Consider the following 20,894-nt stretch of genomic DNA (forward strand, 5'->3'; position numbering starts at 1 on the left):
AGAATTCTTTCAGCTCAAAAGTTCTATGATTCTATGAAATGCAAAAATAATATTTGTATGTTAAGAGATACAAATCACTGTGTATAATTAAAGTTATTCTACAGGCAGGAAATGTTACTAAAGGGAAGGGAAAACATAAGGATAGAGGTAATGAAATAAAAAAGTTTTGTCATGAAATAGAAACTTATCTTAAATCAATTTTGCCACTAGAGGTCACTAGTGTACCATCTCAAAAGAGAATACATGCACTCAAGTCACTAGCAGTTCCCTGTCTATGGCCCCCAAATGACATTCATGGTATCTTTCAGTTTATTCTGAATATCTCCTTTAGTTGTCAGAGGTATATGTTATGATGAGGTCACCATGCTTGTCACTATAGGTGATGTTTCATGTGTGCTTAATGTGGTGTAAGTGTGAAGATCCCTGACTGGAACCATAAGGAAAATGACTTCTTTGGCTATTCTGCCCTCTCAATGGGATGTGATGAAGAGCAGTGAGATAATTTGACAGAAAGTTATATGAGCTCTGAGGTGGAAAGACACTGTGGAAATACACTATCATCCTCTCATGCAGCACAGACATGCCTGCTTTTTATAAGACAGAAAAAGTGGCAGAACACTCAGTCATTCATTCATACAACCTATATTTGTGGACACATACGTAGGCACCAAGCTTGGCAATGGGGCTACATTAATGAAGAAGATCAACTGGTCCCTTCAAGGAATTTAAGGAATCAGGTTTAGGAGGTTTTAGATACAATTAGTTCTTCTAGACCACCATGCCAAGCAACTTGCCCTCAGATATTTTTCTTTCATCTTCCCAACAGACCTTTAGGATAAGCTCTGTAATTCCCATTCCCGTAGATGGCCACTTGCAGCACAAGAGCCAGTGGCTCTTATGAGGTGATGTTAAGAGTAGACTATACACTTTTTACATCAACTCCAAAACTGAACCACAGAGATGCTTGCAAGAAATGTTAAAATACAGAGTTGGGTTGTGGCCAGTGATGCTTGTTAGACAAAAATATTAAAATTTATTTCAACAAAAACCTCTTCAGATTGGAGAAACAATGTTCTAAATGAAATTAATACCCTGAAACATAAAAATACAGAGAGATCACCTCTAAAGAAACTTCTTTATTTATTTAAAAAAAAAATTCTTTTTATGAAGAAACTTCTGTAAGGAGGATGAACTCCAAAATACCTCTGAAGGCCATATCAATTTTCTCCCAAAATGAAAACTACATTGTATTTTCTTCTAATTTGCTGCCTGTTGTACATAAAGAAACTCAAAACTCACAAGTCTATCATCAAGGATGAGTAACAAGGAATTCTGGGCTCTTTCCATAACTTGAGGACCTGTTTCTTCTACAGCTTTAAGGGGACTTGAACTGATTTAAATTAGTTGTCATCAGACTCTAGACCAGACACAGGCTGTTTCTGAGCAGGGACACAAGCAAAGCCCTCATCCCTTAGTAGCGAGCCTTTCTCTTGTTATCTGCCTTCACGAGAAAAGGAGAAAAACAGCCTGGACAAATCCCTGCTTCAAACTGAGGACGCTTTGATCTGCTTTTGCTGTGATGAGTGTTACTAACTATCCTGAAAATTTCTAATTTTAACCACTTATTTTAAAACAAACTACAGGGGCGCCTGGGTGGCGCAGTCGGTTGAGCTTCCGACTTCAGCCAGGTCACGATCTCGCGGTCCGTGAGTTCGAGCCCCGCGTCAGGCTCTGGGCTGATGGCTCGGAGCCTGGAGCCTGTTTCCGATTCTGTGTCTCCCTCTCTCTCTGCCCCTCCCCCGTTCATGCTCTGTCTCTCTCTGTCTCAAAAATAAATAAAAAATGTTGAAAAAAAAAATTTAAAAAAAACAAACTACAGACAGGTTTTTCCTTCCTTCTGATTGTTGCAAAGTTCAGTGAAACAGCAAAAAAGAAAAGGTAGGACTCCAAAATAGCTACAAAAAAATACCTGGTTGATTTTAAAAAACACGATTGCTATTGTGCCATTGACTTCTCCTGATGCTTCTTCCATGCCGGCTAGTGTGGTTCTCTTCCATTTTGACTTATAGGCACCCTATCATTTTATGAGACAGACATTTTGTAGTATTACCCTGAAATAATTGCATAAGGAAGGAGGAAGAAAAATGGGAATTTGTCACAGAACTAAAGATTATTCAAGTTAGAGATTTGGGGGAGATGCAGTCCGTAATTAGCCCTGCGTGTCACTATATGCTCTTGCTGGCATGCTAAGAAGTCTTTATCCAGACCGTTTCTTGGGGTGCATTTGCAGAGTGCTACTTTAAGGGTTGAGGTAATGCCTCTCCCTGGTTAAAGAGCAAGCTTGCTTCCACTAGCCGTAAAAGCAATGGACTCCCTGAGTTCAGTATTCCTCCCTGTACTGTAACCCCCTGTGTGTGCAGGCACCTACCTGGGTCCCTCAGCCTCCCCACTGTGGGACTTGGGGAATGTGGAGGACAGAAGCTAGCCAGCGTGAAGCTCACGTTGCTGGCGAACTATCCCTAATAGAGTTCTCGGACTCTGACCAGGCATCTCCTGTCTCCTACCAGCATTCATGAATTCATAACAGGCTAACTTGTTAGCCTTTAAGTAACGTAAAATCTCAGAGCCTAACAGAGGAACTCTCCCAAGTTGATTATTTTTAGCACAAACAGTTACTAGGGAAACAGAAAAGTATGAGAATCATGCTTGTATATTGGAAGTAGGAAAATACATTAGCACTCTTAGCCTTGCTAGTAAGGCATTCTGGTACAAAATATCAGTTTCACTATTACCCTGACACCTATGCATGTCAAAGAATCACTTTGTCATATTAAAACAGAATCCCCTTTATGCTCCCAGAGCCCAATGATTACTGTTGATTTTAAAGCAAAGTGTTTTATGAAGATGTAGTGGAGCATGCACCCAACCAAAATGATTAATAATCGTAGATTTGCATATAGAGAACCACAGAAACCCAAAATCTTAAAAGCGGGAATGGAGTGGCGCAAAGATCAATCACTGAGGAAAGCTTTCAGGACCTATGACAGGCCTGTTACTAAGGGCTAGATGGTCAGACACAACCAAACCATCAAAGGTTGACTCTTAAATATGGGAATCATCTGTTATCACTCACTGGTAGTGTTCTTTGATAAATGCAGTGGTATTTTATATAATATTAGAGAAGCAGAATGAACTGTATTACAATCCTTCACTTGAGGAAACAGGAGTCTATAGAAAAGTGACTCATCCTCTACAGATTTATGGTCAATTTCAAATATTTGGATATTCTACAGTATTTAGCTTATAATGAACCCTGAACTAAAATTTTCAACTAGTAAATATATGAAGAATTGAATGGACAAATATAGATTGAGCCAGAGCTGGAACCCAGGCTTCCTCTTGTTCAAACCAATGCTTATTACAACGCTGATAGATCAGGCTTTCCAAACCAGTCCTTTGCATACCATCATCACACTTTTTGCCACATTAAATTAACCCTTTAATTAACGTTATTTCTGAACATACCTTTGTTTTAGGCAACAACATCTGCAAGTTGAGGGTCGGTTGTATTATTTGTATTTTTCAATTACAATAAAATATGCAACGATTTTTAAAGGCTAATCTTGCACAGCCAGAGGTATAAGCACCAATCTTTGGGAAACTGATTAAACATTACTTTGTGTAGAGAAAAATGAGCATCAAGACTGCAGAATCATTCCCAATTACTTTCAGTTTTGCCATAAAGTCCAAAGCTTGATTCCATGAAGACCCTGAAGTCCTTCTGAATTCTCATTTGAGAAATTCTAAAAATACACTGGCAATTTCTTACTTTTTCTCTATTAAACCAATGAATGAAAATAACTCTAATCAAATTAGCCAACTATTGGTTATTATCAAGAAATTATAATGTTGAAAAAAGTATACATGAACAGCTTAATTTACTAAATAGCAGCATGGTATACTCTTAAGTCTAGTTTTGAAATCAAGTTTCAACAAGTAGAGTATATTCTTGACTCACCAAATTTAGGACATCACTCACTCTCCAATGAATTCAATAACCTTTCAAGGGAAAAAAATAAGTAAAAAGGAAAATGTGAGTTCTTATTTAGGAATGAGATGAAACACATTTTGCAAATTAATGAGCTTAAAGTATCAGGGAACACACCTGGTTACACTTGAAAGTTATCAAAATTCCTCCACTTAGCATATTTCACTTTAAAATATCCCCAGAATGTTTAGAACTCTCTAATTGCTTAAGTTAGAAGTTTCATGTTCATGATGAGATTATGTCAGGCTGAAACATCAAAATGATCTTGGAAGTTCTCTACTATTTATCATTTCTTCCTTACATAATACATTGTTCTGTAACAATAGTTTTCAATTTAGAGTTCCCCATTCTTTACGAAGAGTATTTTACTTTTACGCTTTTATTTAGATGGTTATAAATTAATATACGCATATCCCAGATAACAAATGTTCATCTTATAATCAAATATTTCTGTGCAATTTCAGTGATTTCTATTTGTACATGTATGTTTGCCTTATTCAGAAGAAGGGAATTTTGTGGCTATTTTTAAACCATTTTTTAATTGAAAAATATAATGCAAATATGGAGCATTTATTTTTATATAAAAATAAATGTATAGCTTAATGAATGTTTACTCAGGACTAGTTTGGTAAAATTTCAACTTCCTTTTTCTATCCACTTGGGTGTACTGTTCTTTTTTGTTATATTTTTGTTATTTCAAGGGTTTTTCTTCTTTTTCTTTTTTCTTTTTTTATACAGTATTTTTTTAAGTTTATTTATTTATTTTGAGAGAGACAGACAGAGCACACAAGCGGGGGAGGGGCAGAGAGAGAGGAAGAGAAAGGAAATCCCAATCCCAATGTGCAGCTCAAACCCACAAATAAGAGATCATGACCTGAGCCGAAGTCAAGAGCTGGACACTTAACCGACTGAGCCACCCAGGCCCTATCAAGGGTTTTTTTCTACATTCAAGGGCAGAACTTAATTATCAGTAACACTGTTTTATCAAATTTGCAATATTCTGTGACTGATATATTGCTAACTTTAGGATTATCATTTGGTACATTCTCTTTTTTGAGATAGTTTTTCTAAAGACTTCCTTTAAACTCTAAAATATCTTACAAGATATATGTTTGGTTCCAGAATTTTTTAAAAGGCAAATGCTTTAAAATAATCATATTCTACTTGATGACAATCATTTTCTTGCATCTTTTCGGTGGTTTTAGCATCCAAAATAAACCATAGATTTTTTTGTCTGTTTTTAAAAATGTCTTTAAAAATTTTTTTCTTAATGTTTATTCATTTTTGAGAGACAGAGCGTGAGTTGAGGAGTGGCAGAGAGAGAGGGAGACACAGAATCCAAAGCAGGCTCCAGGCTCCAAACTGTCAGCACAGAGCCCTGCGCGGGATTTGAACCCACAAACTGTGAGATCATGACCTGAGCTGAAGTTGGATGCTTAACCAACTGAGCCACCCAGGTGCCCCTAAAAGTATGTATTTTAAGTGTCCTTTTATCTACAGGTTTTCTTTGCATTCTTTTCCCACCCAGTGCATTTTATTTTCTTTTTGTTGAAGAAAAGGGCTTTTTGTTTGTTGTTTTTGTCGTTTTCTTGAGAGCCAAATTTTGCTAATTTTGTCCAGGTGGTAGATTTACCATATTTCTCTCTGACCTCTGTTTTCCTGTTAAATTGCTACTTTATGGGCTTGATCAGGTCAGGTTGCAATTTCTTTTCCTTTTTTGGTGGGGGCGGGCAGGCAAGACTATTTCATAGGTGGTGGTACATTCTTCTTCCATCAGGAAATAAATGCTGTTTGGTGCATTCTCTTTGCAGTTTAGTGGTACTGGTGCTCTAGATTAGTGTTTCTCAGGGGTCTTTCTCATTGTATCCCAACCCCCAGAGCCTTTGAGACATTATTTTCCTAATCGCACCCTCCCCTTATGAAATTGTCTTTGCGAAGCTTGGAAAACAATTATTTCTTCAAGTATTTTTTAGAACCAAACTCTCCTTCCTTTCCTTCTGGGACTCTGATGACACAAAATGGTATCTCTTTTGTTGTCTTTCATTCCTGAGGCTGATTGGTTTTTCCCATCATTTTTTCCCCTGTAGTTCAAATTGCACCACTTCTACTGAGGTTTCCTCAAGTTCACTCTTTCCTCTTTCACCTCCATCATACCACTGATTCTTCAGTTTCCCATTTTAGTTATTTTAGGTTTCAGTTATAAAGTTTCCATTTGGTTCGTATTCATAGCTTTTATTATGTTACTTATACTCTCAATTGTAACCTCTGTTTCAGGATTTTTCATGATTGCTTGTTCAGATACTTTTTAATAGCTGCCTAAAATCTTTTCTGGATATTTTCAACATTTGTGTCATCTTAGTATTGGTATCTGTTGACTGTTATACCCATGTGAATTGAGATTTCATAGTTCTTCATAAGCTGAATAATTGTGGATTGGGTCCTGGACATTTTGACTATTAGATCATGAGACCCTGGGTCTGGTTTAAATCCTATGGAAAACGTTAATAGTTTTGTTTTAGTGGGAATTTGAGTTGGTTAGGTTGAGGCAGCAAGTTCCAACCCACACCTTCTTTGGGCTGTGGTTTCAAAGTCATTTCAAATTGGAAAGTCTATGCAGTGCTTTATTTTTACTTAATTCTAATGATCCTGATAATAGTTCAATAAAGTTGGTTTTATGATACTTACTTTACTGATAAAAAGAGAAGTTTGAATTCAGCCTATCACTAGCTGTATGATATTGGACAATTTAAGCCTTAATTTCATCTCCAAAATGGGATGGATAATACCTACATCATTGGATTGTTTGAGAACTGAGTAAAATAACACATGTAGCATATCTAGCATACTTCAAACCCTAAAGAAATCCTGGATAGTCTTCTCATTTAAAAAAAAAAAAAAAATCACTCTCAGGGCTCCTGGGTGGCTCAGTTGGTTGAGCGTCCGACTCTTGATTTGGCTCAGGTCCTGATCTCACGGTTCATGGGATTGAGGCCCATGCTGGGCTCTGCGCTGATGGCGAGGAGCCTGCTTGGGATTCTCTCGCTCTCGCTCTCTGCCCTGCCCCACTCTCTCTCTTTCTCTTGCAAAAGAAATAAACATTAAAAAAAATCAGTTGCAGGGGCACCTGGGTGGCTTAGTCAGTTAAGCATCCGACTTTGACCTCTCCCCCGACTCATGCTCTGTCTCTGTCTCTCTCTCTCTCAAAAATAAATAAATAAATAAATTTTTAAAATCAGTTTCAGTGGGAAAAAATAATATATAATCAAATACAAACAATTTAAGTTACAGAAGATGACTTTTGACAGTCATATACACATGTAACCACCACTCCAATAAAAATATATAGAACATTTCCACTACAACAGAAAGTTCCCTCAGGCCTCTCTGTGGTCAACTCTTATCTGTCCTCAACCCCAGGCAACCACTGATCCAACTATTATAATAAATAAGTTTTGTCTGCTCTAGAGCTTTATATTAATAAAATCATACAGTTTGCACATTTTCTATCTGGCTGTTTTCACTCAGCATAATACACTTCAGATTCATCCATATTGGTACTTTGTTACTTTTTATTGCTGACAAGCTTTCTTCCATTATTTTACTGGGATGTTTTTCCATTATTGATTGAAAGAGTTCTTAGAAATTCTGAATTCAAGTCCTTTGTTAGATCACATATTATGATTTTTTTCCCAGTCTATACATTGTCCTCATTTTCAAAATGGTGTCTTTCAAAGAGCAGGGTCACCTGGGTGGATAGGTTGGTTAAGCATCCAGCTTGGGCTCAGGTCATGATCTCACAGTTGGTGAGTTCGAGCCCCACATGGGGCTCTGTACTGACAGCTCAGAGCCTGGAGCCTGCTTTGCAGATTCTGTGTCTCCCTCTCTCTCTCTCTCTGCCCTTCCCCCACTCATGCTCTGTCTCTCTCTTCTTCAAAAATAAACATTAAAAAGAAGAGCAAAAATTATTAATATTTATAATGTTCAATTAATCATTTTGTTCTTTTATGGGTGTGTGACCTTTCACAAAAAATTCTGCCAACACCAAAGAGATGAAGACTTTTTTCTTTGACCTCTTCTAGAAGATTTACAGTTTAAGCTTTTATGTTTTAATTTATGATCCATTCAGAATTAACAGTTCTCTGTATGCTATAAGGTAGGGATCGAGGTTCATTTTTTTTCCCTTCAACTGATATTCAGTTGTTCCAGCACCATTTATGGAAAAAAATCTATCCTTTCTCATGAAAGGTACCATTGTGAAAATCAATTGACCATATTATGTGTGGGTTTATTCCTAGATTCTATTCTATTTCATTTACCTATGTGTCTATAACAATACTCCATTTATTTTATTGCTTTAACTTTATAATAAGACTTGAAATAAGGTAGTATAAGTCCTCTAACTTTATGGTTCTATTACAACATTGTTATTCTGTATCTTTTGTTTTTCCATATGAGTTTTCGGATCAGCTTTAGACCATAACCTGTGAGAAAAGTGAAAGTTCTGGGATCAGGAATCACAACTGTTCAGACCCTTTGTCTAGGAGCAATTATTGGATTCAATCTCCTAAAAACTTGTAAAGGACTTTTGTGTCTATGTTCAGTTTTATGTCTTTTAATGTTTTTGTCTAGTTCTGGAATCAGGGTAACACTGTTCTTATACAATGAATTGGAAAGTGTTCTTTCTTATTTTATTGTCTGGAAGAGTTTGTGTAGAATTTATATACTTACTTAATTTCTAAATTTTTCACAAATACCTTTGTTATTGATTTCTAGTTTAATTCTTTTGTCAGAAAAGAAAATATTTTATATGATTTCAATGATCTTATTTATTTTTTTTAATTTCAATCATTTTAAATGTGTTGAGGTTTGTTTCATGATAGAGAATATGATCCATTTTCTTGAATACTCCATGTACATTTGAAAAGAAGTTATGTTCTAGTTATTAGGTGGAATTTTTTATAAGTGCCAACTAGGTGAAATTGGTTGATAGGCTTTTTAAGGTCTTCTATAACAATAGTTCCCAAATTTTCCCGCACTCTGTTGAAATCACCTTTGTATCTTCCCAAAGTATCAATGCCTGTATCTCAACCCTTGAGATTGTGACTTAAGAAGTAGGGGGTGTAGCCTGTTCTTTAGAATTCTTAAGAGATTCCCAGGTGATTTTAATGTGCAAGCCAAGCTTGGGACTTGAGTTCCTTACTAGTTTTCTTTTTTTATATAATTAAAAAAATTTTTAATGTTTTATTTATTTTTGAGAGAGAGAGGGTGTGTGTGAGCAGGGGAGCGGCAGAGAGAGAGAGGAAGACACAGAGTCTGAAGCAGGCTCCAGGCTCTGAGCTGTCAGCACAGAGCCCTACACGGGGCTCGAACTCACAAACCGTGAGATCATGACCTGAGCCCAAGTTGGATGCTTAACCAACTGAACCACCCAGGCGCCCCTAATTTTCTGTATATGTGTATTTATTTTACAAATTACAGAGAGGGGAGTGATGAACTCTTCAGCTGCACTGTGGGTTGGTTTCTTATTTCAGTCCTACCAGTTTTTGCTTCAGTGCTAGTTTATAGCACTATTAGGATTTTTCATATTCTTTTTTAAATTTTTTTAAACATTTACTCATTTTTGAGAGAGCATGAGCAGGGGCGGGGCAGAGAGAGAGAGGGAGACACAGAATCCAAAGCAGGCTCCAGGCTCTGAATTGTCAGCACAGAGCCTGACATGGGGCTCAAACTCAAGAGCCGTGAGATCATGACCTGAGCCAAAGTCGGATGCCTAACTAACTGAGCCACCAAGGTGCCCCTCATTACCACATTTAAAAATGTTGCTTATAAAATAGAATTACCATATGATCCAGTAATTCTACTTCTGGATATACACCCAAAAGAATTGAAGGCAGGGTCTCAAAGAGATGTTTGCACACATCATTGTCATAGTAGCATTCACAATAGCTAAAAGTTGGAAGCAACCCAAGTATCCATTGACAGATATATAGAAAAACAAAATGTGCTCTATACATAAATGTAATGTTATTTTGTTTTAAAAAGGAAGGAAATTCTGACACATGCCACAATATGGATGACCCTTGAGGATATGATTAGTGAAAAGTCAGTCACAAAAAAATAAATACTGAAAGAGATTCCACATACATGAAGTACCTACAGTAGTCATATTCATAGAGACAGAAAGAATGGCAGTTGCCAGGTGCTGGAGGGAGAGATAAATGAGGAGTTGCTTTTTAATGGGTATAAAGTTTCAGCTTTGCAAGATGAAAGGTGTTCTGGAGACTGGTTGCATGCCAATGTGAATATAATTAACACTATCGAACTGTACAATTTCAAATAGTTAAGATGAGGGGCGCCTGGGTAGCTCAGCCAGTTGAGCATCTGACTCTTGATTTCAGGTCAGGCCATGAACTCTAGGATTGGGGGCTGGAGTCTGACGGGGCTCCGTACTGAGTGTAGAGCCTGCTTGGGATTCTCTCTCTCTCCCTCTGCCCCTCTCCCCCTGCTTGTGCACCATGCTCTCTTTCTCTAAAACAAATCAAAAATAAAATAAGAAGATGGTACTTTTTTTTGTTATTTGTATTTTATACTATAAACAGCATGTATATTTTATGCTCTAACAACAACAAAGTTTCTTTTAATACTTCTTAGTCTTTGGTGTTCTGCAGTTTCATCAGGATGTGTCCAGGTATGAAATTCTTTATTTTTAACCTGTGCAAGAATTAAGTGCTTCTTGAATCTGAGCATTCAAATATTCCACAGTCCTGAAAAATTCTTAGTTATTATTCTTTGAATACTGCTAACACCCATTGTCTGTAATTTCTCTTTTTGACACTCCTACTGGATATACACTGGATCTTTCTTATTTTCCATTTATTTAGCTCCTGTGTTGCATTCTAGTATATTTTCTCAGATTATGTCACATAGTTCCAGCCAAATACACAGTTCTCAAATACTGAATGGAAGATTTTTAGATATATATACATATATATGTATTATGTATATGTATATATATGTATATATGTATATATACATATATTATGTATAATATATATGTATATTTTTAGATATATATACATATATGTGTGTGTGTGTGTGTATATATATATATATATATATATATATATATATATTCTTAAAAGGATTAAGGCGGTATGTCAGCAAACTGAACCCTAAGTGAAAAATCAAGAAACAGGCAGACATAGGCTCACCTCTACAACTCAGGAGAATGTGCCAGAGCCAAAACAATATGGTATTACTACCCTGTACTCACAAATATTAAACACAAGCAGGATGCTGCTTTGTGTCAAGTGCTAGATATCAATGAATGCTATCAAGCCAGATTACATTACATCCCAAAGCCTGGCCACAGCATTTCACACTGAATGTATGACCTTGAGCAAGACATTTATTTATTCTTAAGCTTCAGTTTCTTTCTGTGGGTTGCTGTGAGAATCAAAATGAGAGAAGGTGAGCGAAAGTTCTATATATCAAAGTACTGTTAAAGTATTTTCTCAATTCTAAAATATTATTAAATGGTCAGGTGCACTATGGATTTAATAATCGTTTGGAAAGGAGGTGGAGAGGAACAATCCACTAGGGGTATTTGGGAAATTTAAAAATATGGAAAAGTTTGCTTTTTTAATTGAGGTACTACAGTATTATACTGGCTTTATCTATCTTTCACGCCCACAAATACCCTTTTCTTAAATCTGAATGATTTCTCTCTCCCCCGGCATTTGGTTTTACCAACCTCCTTCCTGACAGCTGTCAGAATTTTCCACACTGGATTTCTGACCCCAATTTTCAGGCTCCTGCTGAGACCGAAGGGCTGCTTTCCTGGTACTGGCTTTCTCACGCCTAACTTCGCCTCTGTACTGCCATTGGGTGTTGCTTTTCCTGGACCCGCCCACATCAGCCTCAATCCTGATTGGATGCCAACGTCCTTTTGTTATGGCAAAAGGTGGATCCCTGGGCTTCGACAAAGGACGATTGGGGCGTCGTACAGCTAATGCGCAGGCGTGCCTTCTTGAGTGGGGATTGGTGGGAGACGGGGCAGGACGGGACTCCCGTTTCCGCGCACGCTCTGTGGGCGCAGAGGGCTGAGCTGCCGGTACCGGTTGGTGAAAGTGTTGGGGCCTGAGGCGTCCTCCCTATCCCTCCCACTCCCAGCGCCTCCAACGGCAGGTGAGGACAGTCTTGGGCGGCGGAGGGCCTGGCCCCGGGCTATTGGAGTTTGCGGCCACGGTACAGCCAAGGGCCTAGAGGGCGGGGTAGACTGGACGCGATCCGGCGCACCAGGGGCCCGGGAAGAACGTCCTCGGGCCTGGGCATTTGGTGGGCGGCGGAGGCCTGGCTGTCTGCAGAGCCCCTGCGCAACCTCCGTCTCATCTTCTCATTATTGAGCCTAGAGGTTCCTTTGGGGAGGGGCTGCTTTCATCTCTGAGGCGGACGTTCTGCCGCCTTCTCACCGTCTCTTCTGAGTCGAAGGCCGTTGTCCAGCCTCCCGCCCTGATTGGGACGGCGGAGGGGCGTTTGGGTGGAATGGGACCTGGCACGCCTGGACTAGTCCGTGGGTGCTCTGCCGAGAGCCCGCAGGTTGTGGGGAGAGGATGCCAAGGCGGGGAGGGTGGCGAGTGAGCGATAAATAAGGGCTTGGCGACAGCTTTCCAGGGGCTGAAAGCAGCTCCCGGGTTAGTTTCTACTTGGGCTTTAGGGTCCTGCTGAGCAAGTTTTGGGGAGTTAGGATTGAAAAGGAGAGAGAAGATACATTTCTGAAAGGCAGGACTTTTGTTATACAATGTAGCGAGACCACTACTATGACGTAACAATGTTAAAATGCTGTGCTGCCGACACCGTAAGTCTGTACCTGAAGATCCAAAGCTGTGCCTGTATATTGTTGCCGTACTCTTTGATTAAATTCACGGTAGCTAGTCATTCTCTGGGACTCTAGCTTCCGTTCCTGTCCTCATTGGACCGATCAAATCAATTCCTTAATCTTGTAGAATCTCAGACTGCATTTATCTAACCAGAACAATTCAGAACTTGAAGGAGCCTGAACAGATAAACTCATGTTGAAAGTTGATACAGCTTGAAGGGAATGAAATTTATTTTCAGTTGCTTAGTAAAATATCAAAGGGATTTAACATCAAAGATTGCAAAATATTTGGAAAACTGAGATTAGGGCTGTTATTAAAGTTTTTTTCCATTATATAGTGGAAAAGCAGGAACGTTATAGTTAGACCTGCCTTCAAATTCTTGGTACAAACGTTGGCTGTGAAGTCTAAGGCAGATACATAGCCTTTCTGAGATACAGCATCCACAAACATAAATTACGATGCCCTGTTGATTTGATGAATACGAACTAATAATATATGTAAAGCATTTAGTTGATTAACGCACAGTCAGTTTTAGATGCAGAAAAGTTGGTTGCATTTCAGTCTTAACTCTCAAAATCTTAGGTCTCAGATGTGAGCATACCTGGAATGGTATGGTGGAAAAAACTAGCCTGGGTACTCCTGGCTCTGGCAGTAACTACTTTTGTGATTTTGTGATGTTGGGTAAGCCATTATTACTTTTGGCCTTGGTTTATTTGTGAAATGCGGCAGCTAGACCAGATGATTTTTCCAAAATTTCTTTTTGTGGCCTGAATTAGAGTCAAAAGGGAGAGAAGATAACAGCTAATATTATTCAATACCTTCTTTGTACAAGGTACCATTGCAAGCACGCTATATATATGAACTCATTAAATTCTTGACAACAAAACTATGAAGTATATACTCTTATCCTCATTTTACAGATGAGGAAACTGAGGCTGAGGTATAACCTTGCTTGAGGTTCCAGAGCTTATAAATAGCAGAGCTAGGATTTAAATACAGGTAATAAAAATTTATGTTCTTAATCACTGTGCTACACTGCCTCTTAACAGTGGTACTATTCAGGATACTATAAAAGAAGGTAGAGGTCTACTTTGGTAGAACAGTAGTCTTTGGTCACAAGTGTGTGGGCATGGAAGATGGGTCCGTCCTAATGTTTGTCACACTTCCTGACCCTTGTTCTCTCCATACCTCTTACATCCAGGACTTAAATTATCAAAATAGTTCTAGGTTCTCTTCCACTGACCAAGGCTAGATGAAGATAGGCATCAAAATTTACTGCAATTTGTTTTGTTTTGTTTTGGTTTGGTTTTAATATGAAATTTATTGTCAGATTGGTTTCCATACAACACCCAGTACTCATCCTGTAAGGTGCCCTCCTCAATGCCTATCACCCACCCTCTCCTCCCTCCCACCCGCCATCAACCCTCAGTTTATTCTCAGTTTTTAAGAGTCTCTTGTGTTTTGGCTCTCTCCCTCTCTAACTTTTTTTTTTTTCCTTCCTATCCCACATGGTCTTCTGTTAAGTTTCTCAGGATCCACATAAGAGTGAAAATATATGGTATCTGTCTTTCTCTGTATGGCTTATTTCACTTAGCATAACACTCCAGTTCCATCCACATTGCTACAAAAGGCCATATTTCGTTCTTTCTCATTGCCACGTAGTACTCCATTGTGTATATAAACCACAATTTCTTTATCCATTCATCAGTTGATGGACATTTAGTCTCTTTCCATAATTTGGCTATTGTTGAGCGTGCTGCTATAAACATTGGGGTACAAGTGCCCCTATGCATCAGCACTTGGATCCCTTGGAAAATTTACTGCAATTTTTGAGAAACACTTCTGATATCCAATCTAGGCTTGAGTCAGAGCTGACAAGTCTCAGAACCGTAATCATTTTGGAACTAAGGCAGCCTTAGGAAAAACAGATCAGCCTTAGCACCCCACATTCATTTCAGTGTTCTCACACTTGAGATACTTTGGTCTGGATTTTCTTTTCACATCAGATTTGCATTTATGTATAGGAACAGAAGAATTGACAGTGAACTCTAAAAAGTGCATTTCACATGAAATTGGATTGATATGATAGCAGCTATAGATTAAAAAACATTTTATAGTTGAAAAACTCAGTCTAATGTGCTAATGTAGACATCATGAAGTTTGAAGATTGATCTTATTTTGAAAGAAAAAATCTGTGGCTAAATTGCTTTGATACAAAGAGCTCAATGAACCTTCTGATCTTATATATAAAATAAATCAGTTTGTTACTCTAAATTTACTGAAATAACTTGAATATATGCAAGAAAGCATTTTGAGGCCAGCCTATTTAATCATATCATAATAATAGAAAATTTTATTTGTCTTTTTTGTTGTTGTGCAGAGGCAGCTGGCAATACTCCTGTCTCTTTTATTAAAGAATCATGAATACCCTTTTGTACAAGGCTGCCACATACAGTAGGGCAGATTTTGCACTGTGCAAGCCTCAAGTGCAGTCTTACATGGACTATGATATGAATGGTGTTCTCTCAGGTTGTGTTGTCGATCCCATAGCACTGTCCTTGTGCCTGCCTGGCTTCTGTGGTATTGACTCCACCCCAGTCTTTAGTGTGTGTTTCTAAGCTTCATTTTTCCTCTAATCCCCCTCCACCCCATTTTTCTGCCTTTTTTTCCTTCATTTTTTCAGATGAAGTCAAACTGTTGATAAACCATACAAAGATTTTCTATTGTTTGGTTTACATGTGGCCAAAATTTCAGAAACTGGCTTCATGATTACATTGATCAGTTTGGAACAGTTTGCTTTTGTAGACTTTTTACTTTTCGTGTTAGATTGAAACATAAGCAGGAAAAATATACCATATCCCTATACGAAATCTGATATCAAAGTCATTTGTATTGATTGCATGATTATTTGTTCCTTGGCTTATGTATCTTACAACACTTCTCACTTGTCATGAAAATTTTGTTTTAGCTGTATTTTTAAAAGCAAATAAAACAAATATTTTGTTTTAGCTGTATTTTTAAAAGCAAATATTAAAAGCAAATTTAAAAGCAAAAAAAAAAAATTTGAAGTACTTTTTATATATTATTTAGCAGGGGAAATAGCCAAGCTGCCGGCTATTGTTGGCTGAGTACTCTCAAGATCACTTTTGCTTTTGGCTGTGGCCTAGGTCATCCCTCCCAGACCTGTGTTAGCCAGGTCAGTGGTTGAAATGGTAGGAAAATTGCAAGTGTCAAATAAAGTTTTCACTGTTAACACTCTTCCTCTTCGATTGTAAAGAGATACGTTGGTGATTGAATGGAGACGGTTAATTTTTGAAGTGTGGGCTTCACATATTATAGTAAGTTGAATAATTTAAATAATTTTGGGGGGCGCCTGGGTGGTTCAGTCAGCTGAGTGTGGAACTGTTGATTTCTGCTCAGGTCATGATCTCCTGGTTTCTGAGTTTGAGCCCTGCATCTGGCTCCATGCTGATGGGGCAGGGCCTGAGATATTCTCTCTCTCTCTCTCTCTCTCTCTCTCTCTCTGCCCCTACCCCACTCACGCATGCATGCACACTGTCTCTCAAAATAAATGAAACTTTAAAATAAATAAATAAATAATTTTTAAAAAGATTTTTAGTAATTAGTCTACCTGGATTTATGTAGATGTACTGATACATATTACATATTAACATATTATGTGTATATATTATTAATATGTATTTAATCACGTATATATTCTCAGGTTCCTTGCACTTCAGAGAAATTTTATATGTATATTACATATGTACATATATTACATATGTATGTATATATATAATGCACATGTAATATGTATATAACACGTACATATATCACAAATATATGTGTCAACTTTCTCTGAAGTACAAAGAACCTGAGAATTAAAACCATGTGAATAAGATATGAAGGGGAGAGTAACTAATTCTAGAGAAGTAGAAAGATGCCCGAAGACTTGGGAGTAGATTTATTAAGCATTAAATCAATTTTACATCATTTGTAGCTAGTTAATTCTTTAATAATGCTATGTGTAGGATGTTTAATGTCTTTCTTTTTTAGAATAATACGTGATGTCTTATTTCAGAGATAGTTCATATGTACGTACACTGAGCATTTTATCTTCACATTCATGCCAGTATCTGAAAACTCTTTAATGTGATTCTAGTTCTAGAATGTCGACATCCTTGTTCAGTAGGTCTGGGTTCCACTGTTTAGTATATGGAAGCATAACAATGTTTTGGGTATAAGAGGTGCTCCATAAATAATTTGTTGAAAGAGTAACAATATTGACAGGTCTAAATTGCTTCAGTGAGTAGATTAGATTGGTGACCAGTAATAATCTGGTTTATTTAATAACTCTTGAACACACTGAATATGAAATGAATGTTAGCTATAGAGCACAACGTATTTCATAAGAATTTTATGCTTTAATATTTTGAAACCTTTTATAGGAACAATAAAATGTTAATGTTTTACTTATTCACATCCTAATTAATTTGTTTTAACTCTAACTAGGATGTAACAGGTTGATATTTTCATTTATCCCACATTAATGTTTCAGGTAACTAGTATTTTTCTCTTGAACGTTATCAATAAAAAGTTTTAAACAGTATATATAAAATAATACTTTAATGATGAAAAGTATTTTTAAACACATTTGTTTTCATCCCTATTATCATCCTTAATAGAAGAGCTTTTTTCATTTTGCTGTTCTCTTTATTTGTATTTATGTATATTTTACATGATTTACATCAATGAATACACCATTTTATAAACATTCTTCTATGTTATTATAGTCATCCTAATTATTTTTAGTACCCACTCAATTAGAAACTACAGTAATTACAGACTGAATGGACAGTTTATGTTGTTTCCAATTTGGTGCGTTGTAAATAAGGTTGAAGTGAAGATTTTATGTGTATAATTTTTCCTTCTTTGTAATTTTCCTTAGGCTAAATTTCCAAGAGCAAAATTGCTTAGTAGAAAATATTTAAATGTTTTTATGAGTGTAATTTATTACCATACTGCTTTCTAAGAAGATACATATTTAAAATTTGTGTCTAATATTTTGTATTTGTTCTTCCATAACTTTACTACTATTGATCATTATCTCCTTTAAAAAAATTTGATAAATGTACAATGGTATGTTATTGCTATATGTGTCTGTTTCTTTTTCTTATTGCAGACGATTCATCAAGGATTTTGTATCCAAGGCCCAAAAGTTTGTTACCCGAGATGATGAATGCTGACATGGATGGTATGTTCTTTATTTTCCTTTTTGTATGTTCCTGGTTTTGTGGATGCTTTTGGCTTCATAGAGCAACAGAAAGAACAGAGAAGCAATATTTAGAAGGGTTGGATTTGGCTAATTTACTGACTTATATACTGTCTAGTTCTAGAAAGAATTGATGTTGGCAAAACATATCTGCCATGTGGGCATATAACTTTTTCCTTTACAGGGTTCTTGTGTAAGGCAAGTAAGATAACAAAGATGAAACATTTTGTACGACTTTAAGTGCTGCACTACACAAATGGTACCTAACGTTAATAGGAAATGCAAACCTTTGTATTACAGCAGTTGATGCTGAAAATCAGGTGGAACTGGAGGAAAAAACGCGACTTATTAACCAAGTGTTGGAACTTCAACACACACTTGAAGGTGAGCCTCCATTTTGTAGTTTTCTTGAATAACATCCAATAGTTGAAATTGTAAGCATTTATGTTGCTAAATTTTGTTACCGTGCCCCCAGTTTTTGAAAGTATAAACTTCAAAGTCCATTTCGATAATGTTTTCCCCCTCCTGCCTGCATCTTTGGCTGGTGATTTTAAAGAAGAGGTGTGCTTCAATGAGAAAGTCAAATAGTGTTCTTATGCATCCCTCTGGGTTTAAGGTAATGCTGTTTATTACATGAGAGCCCCCTTTTAAGCATTGTGTTATTACTAAGTCCACTTTAATAAAGCTTATATTAAAATAAAAAGTGTTTTAGCTTCAGAGATTAAAAGTAAATTGATCTGAGGTTTGTTTTCATTTTCTAAATGTCTTGCATAAAATTAATACTACCAGTGAAACATCTTTTTTTTTTTTTAATGTTTATTTATTTTTGAGAGGGAGTGCGAGAGTGAGCAGGGGAGAACCAGAGAGGGGGACGGGGGATCTGAAGCAGGCTCTGCACTGACAGCAGCATGCCCAATGTGGGGCTCAAACTCACAAACCCTGAGATTGTGACTTGAGCCAAAGTTGGATGTTCAACCAACCGAGCCACCCAGGTGTCCTGAAACATCCCGGTTTTTAGTGAAATTAAGAGGTTGTGGGTTTTTTTTTTTCTTTTGTAACAGCAGGGTGAGCAGATCATGTCATTTCACTGGCTTCCTATTTCACAGTTAATAAAAGCCAGGTTACTCTCTGGAAACCTGTTACTTTTTACCTTTCAGAGTCAGTCATGTCACACTGTCTGCCTCATACATTCTGCCTCAGACACTGGCCTCCTTGCTGTTCTTTCAGCATATGCTTCTACTTAGGGGCTTGAATCTTTCCCTTAGGTGTTTGCGTTCTGTATGGCTCATTTCCTTCCTTTAGGTCTCTGGTCAAATTCCCTTTATCAAAATAGCTATCCCTGACTATACTATATAAAAGGGCAACTTCAGGGGCTCCTGGGTGGCTCAGTCAGTTGAGCATCCAATTTCAGCTCAGGTCATGATCTCACGGTCTGTGAGTTCGGGCCCTGAGTCGGGCTCTGGGCTGATAGCTCAGAACCTGGAGCCTGCTTCGGATTCTGTGTCTCCCTCTCTCTGCCCCTCCCCTGCTCACGCTCTCTGTCTGTGTCTCTCTCAAAAATAAACAAACATTAAAAAAAATTTCAAAGGGCAACTTCCCTTTTGCTTCCTACCACTCTTACCCTTCTTTGTTTTCCTTTTACTTGGGACCCCCTAAATGCACATGTGTTCACATGCATATTAGAATGTAAGCTCTGGGAAGGCAAGGGGTTTTGTTACTGTTGCCTCTAGAACAGTGCCTGACTCTTAGAGGGCACCCAATACTTAGTTGTTAAGTGAATGAATGGAGGTGATGTTTTATTTGATCATTAGGAACTGTGTCTTTTGAATTTCTTACTAAGGTAAAAATGCAAAATATTTCATTGCTTGGAAACTGACTTTCTATAGTCCGTGTATAAAGCAAGTTGTATTTGCCTACCACATTTTCTGAAGCGTTTCTAGCAAACATGTTAGTTTTTATGTTAAGGCATGAACCAAAATTCACATTTTGGTGAAAAAATTGAATCTGTACTTTTTAGAAATAACCATTTAAAGAAATAACCACTCAACATAAATGCTGTTTACCAAGAATAACATTTAGTCTAATGTGAAATCACTTTTTAAGAATTTCAGCTATTGACCGGCACTCAGTTTACTTTGTTCACCTGAATTCTAAAGTTACTTGAATTTAAAAACAGAAAATTTAAAGATCATGTTATCTATTTTAAGAATGAATCTTAAGTCTTTTATGATACGGAGTCATTGCCATTATTTTATTGATAATGGGCTTTTTTATTTTTAATATAGACCTCTCCGCAAGAGTAGATGCAGTTAAGGAAGAAAATCTGAAGCTAAAATCAGAAAACCAAGTTCTTGGACAATATATAGAAAACCTCATGTCAGCTTCTAGTGTTTTTCAAACAACTGACACAAAAAGCAAAAGAAAGTAAGGGATTGACATCCCTTCTGTTTTATGGAATTGCTGCTGATCTTTTTTTCTTTAAAACTTGGATAGGTTCAAAAAGTTATAGTACTTTTGTTTGTGGCTTAATTGAATATTTATGAAGATAATATCAGATCTAGGCAAAATTAAGAGCATAACAGAAGACTTCCATGAGCTTGTGTATAATATGTTAGTCTATGAAAATGTGCTAATGTATTGTAGAGACTTTATAATTAGAAATGCATATATTTATGAAACTTGAAAATGAATGTTT

At 37.1% G+C, this 20,894-nt stretch overlaps 1 protein-coding gene and 1 long non-coding RNA gene across 2 annotated transcripts in view; one reads left to right on the forward strand and one right to left on the reverse strand.

The window, feature by feature from the left end:
* LOC125923711 (uncharacterized) overlaps window positions 1-12,138 on the reverse strand; it is a 77,463-nt gene extending 65,325 nt beyond the window's left edge. The window contains exons 1-2 of the long non-coding RNA XR_007458141.1: window positions 11,802-12,138; window positions 4,019-4,059 (exon numbers count right to left, since the gene is read on the reverse strand). This is a non-coding gene — a long non-coding RNA (uncharacterized LOC125923711). The remainder of the gene's footprint in view (window positions 1-4,018; window positions 4,060-11,801) is intronic.
* Window positions 12,060-20,656, forward strand: SCOC (short coiled-coil protein). The gene is given in 5 exon segments (XM_049632197.1): window positions 12,060-12,121; window positions 12,123-12,235; window positions 18,110-18,181; window positions 18,500-18,583; window positions 20,485-20,656. Coding segments are annotated over 5 exon segments (474 nt in total). The 3' UTR covers window positions 20,628-20,656.
* The last annotated feature ends 238 nt before the right edge of the window (window positions 20,657-20,894 follow it).

Source organism: Panthera uncia, chromosome B1, assembly GCF_023721935.1.
Source record: "Panthera uncia isolate 11264 chromosome B1, Puncia_PCG_1.0, whole genome shotgun sequence".
NCBI lineage: Eukaryota > Metazoa > Chordata > Mammalia > Carnivora > Felidae > Panthera > Panthera uncia.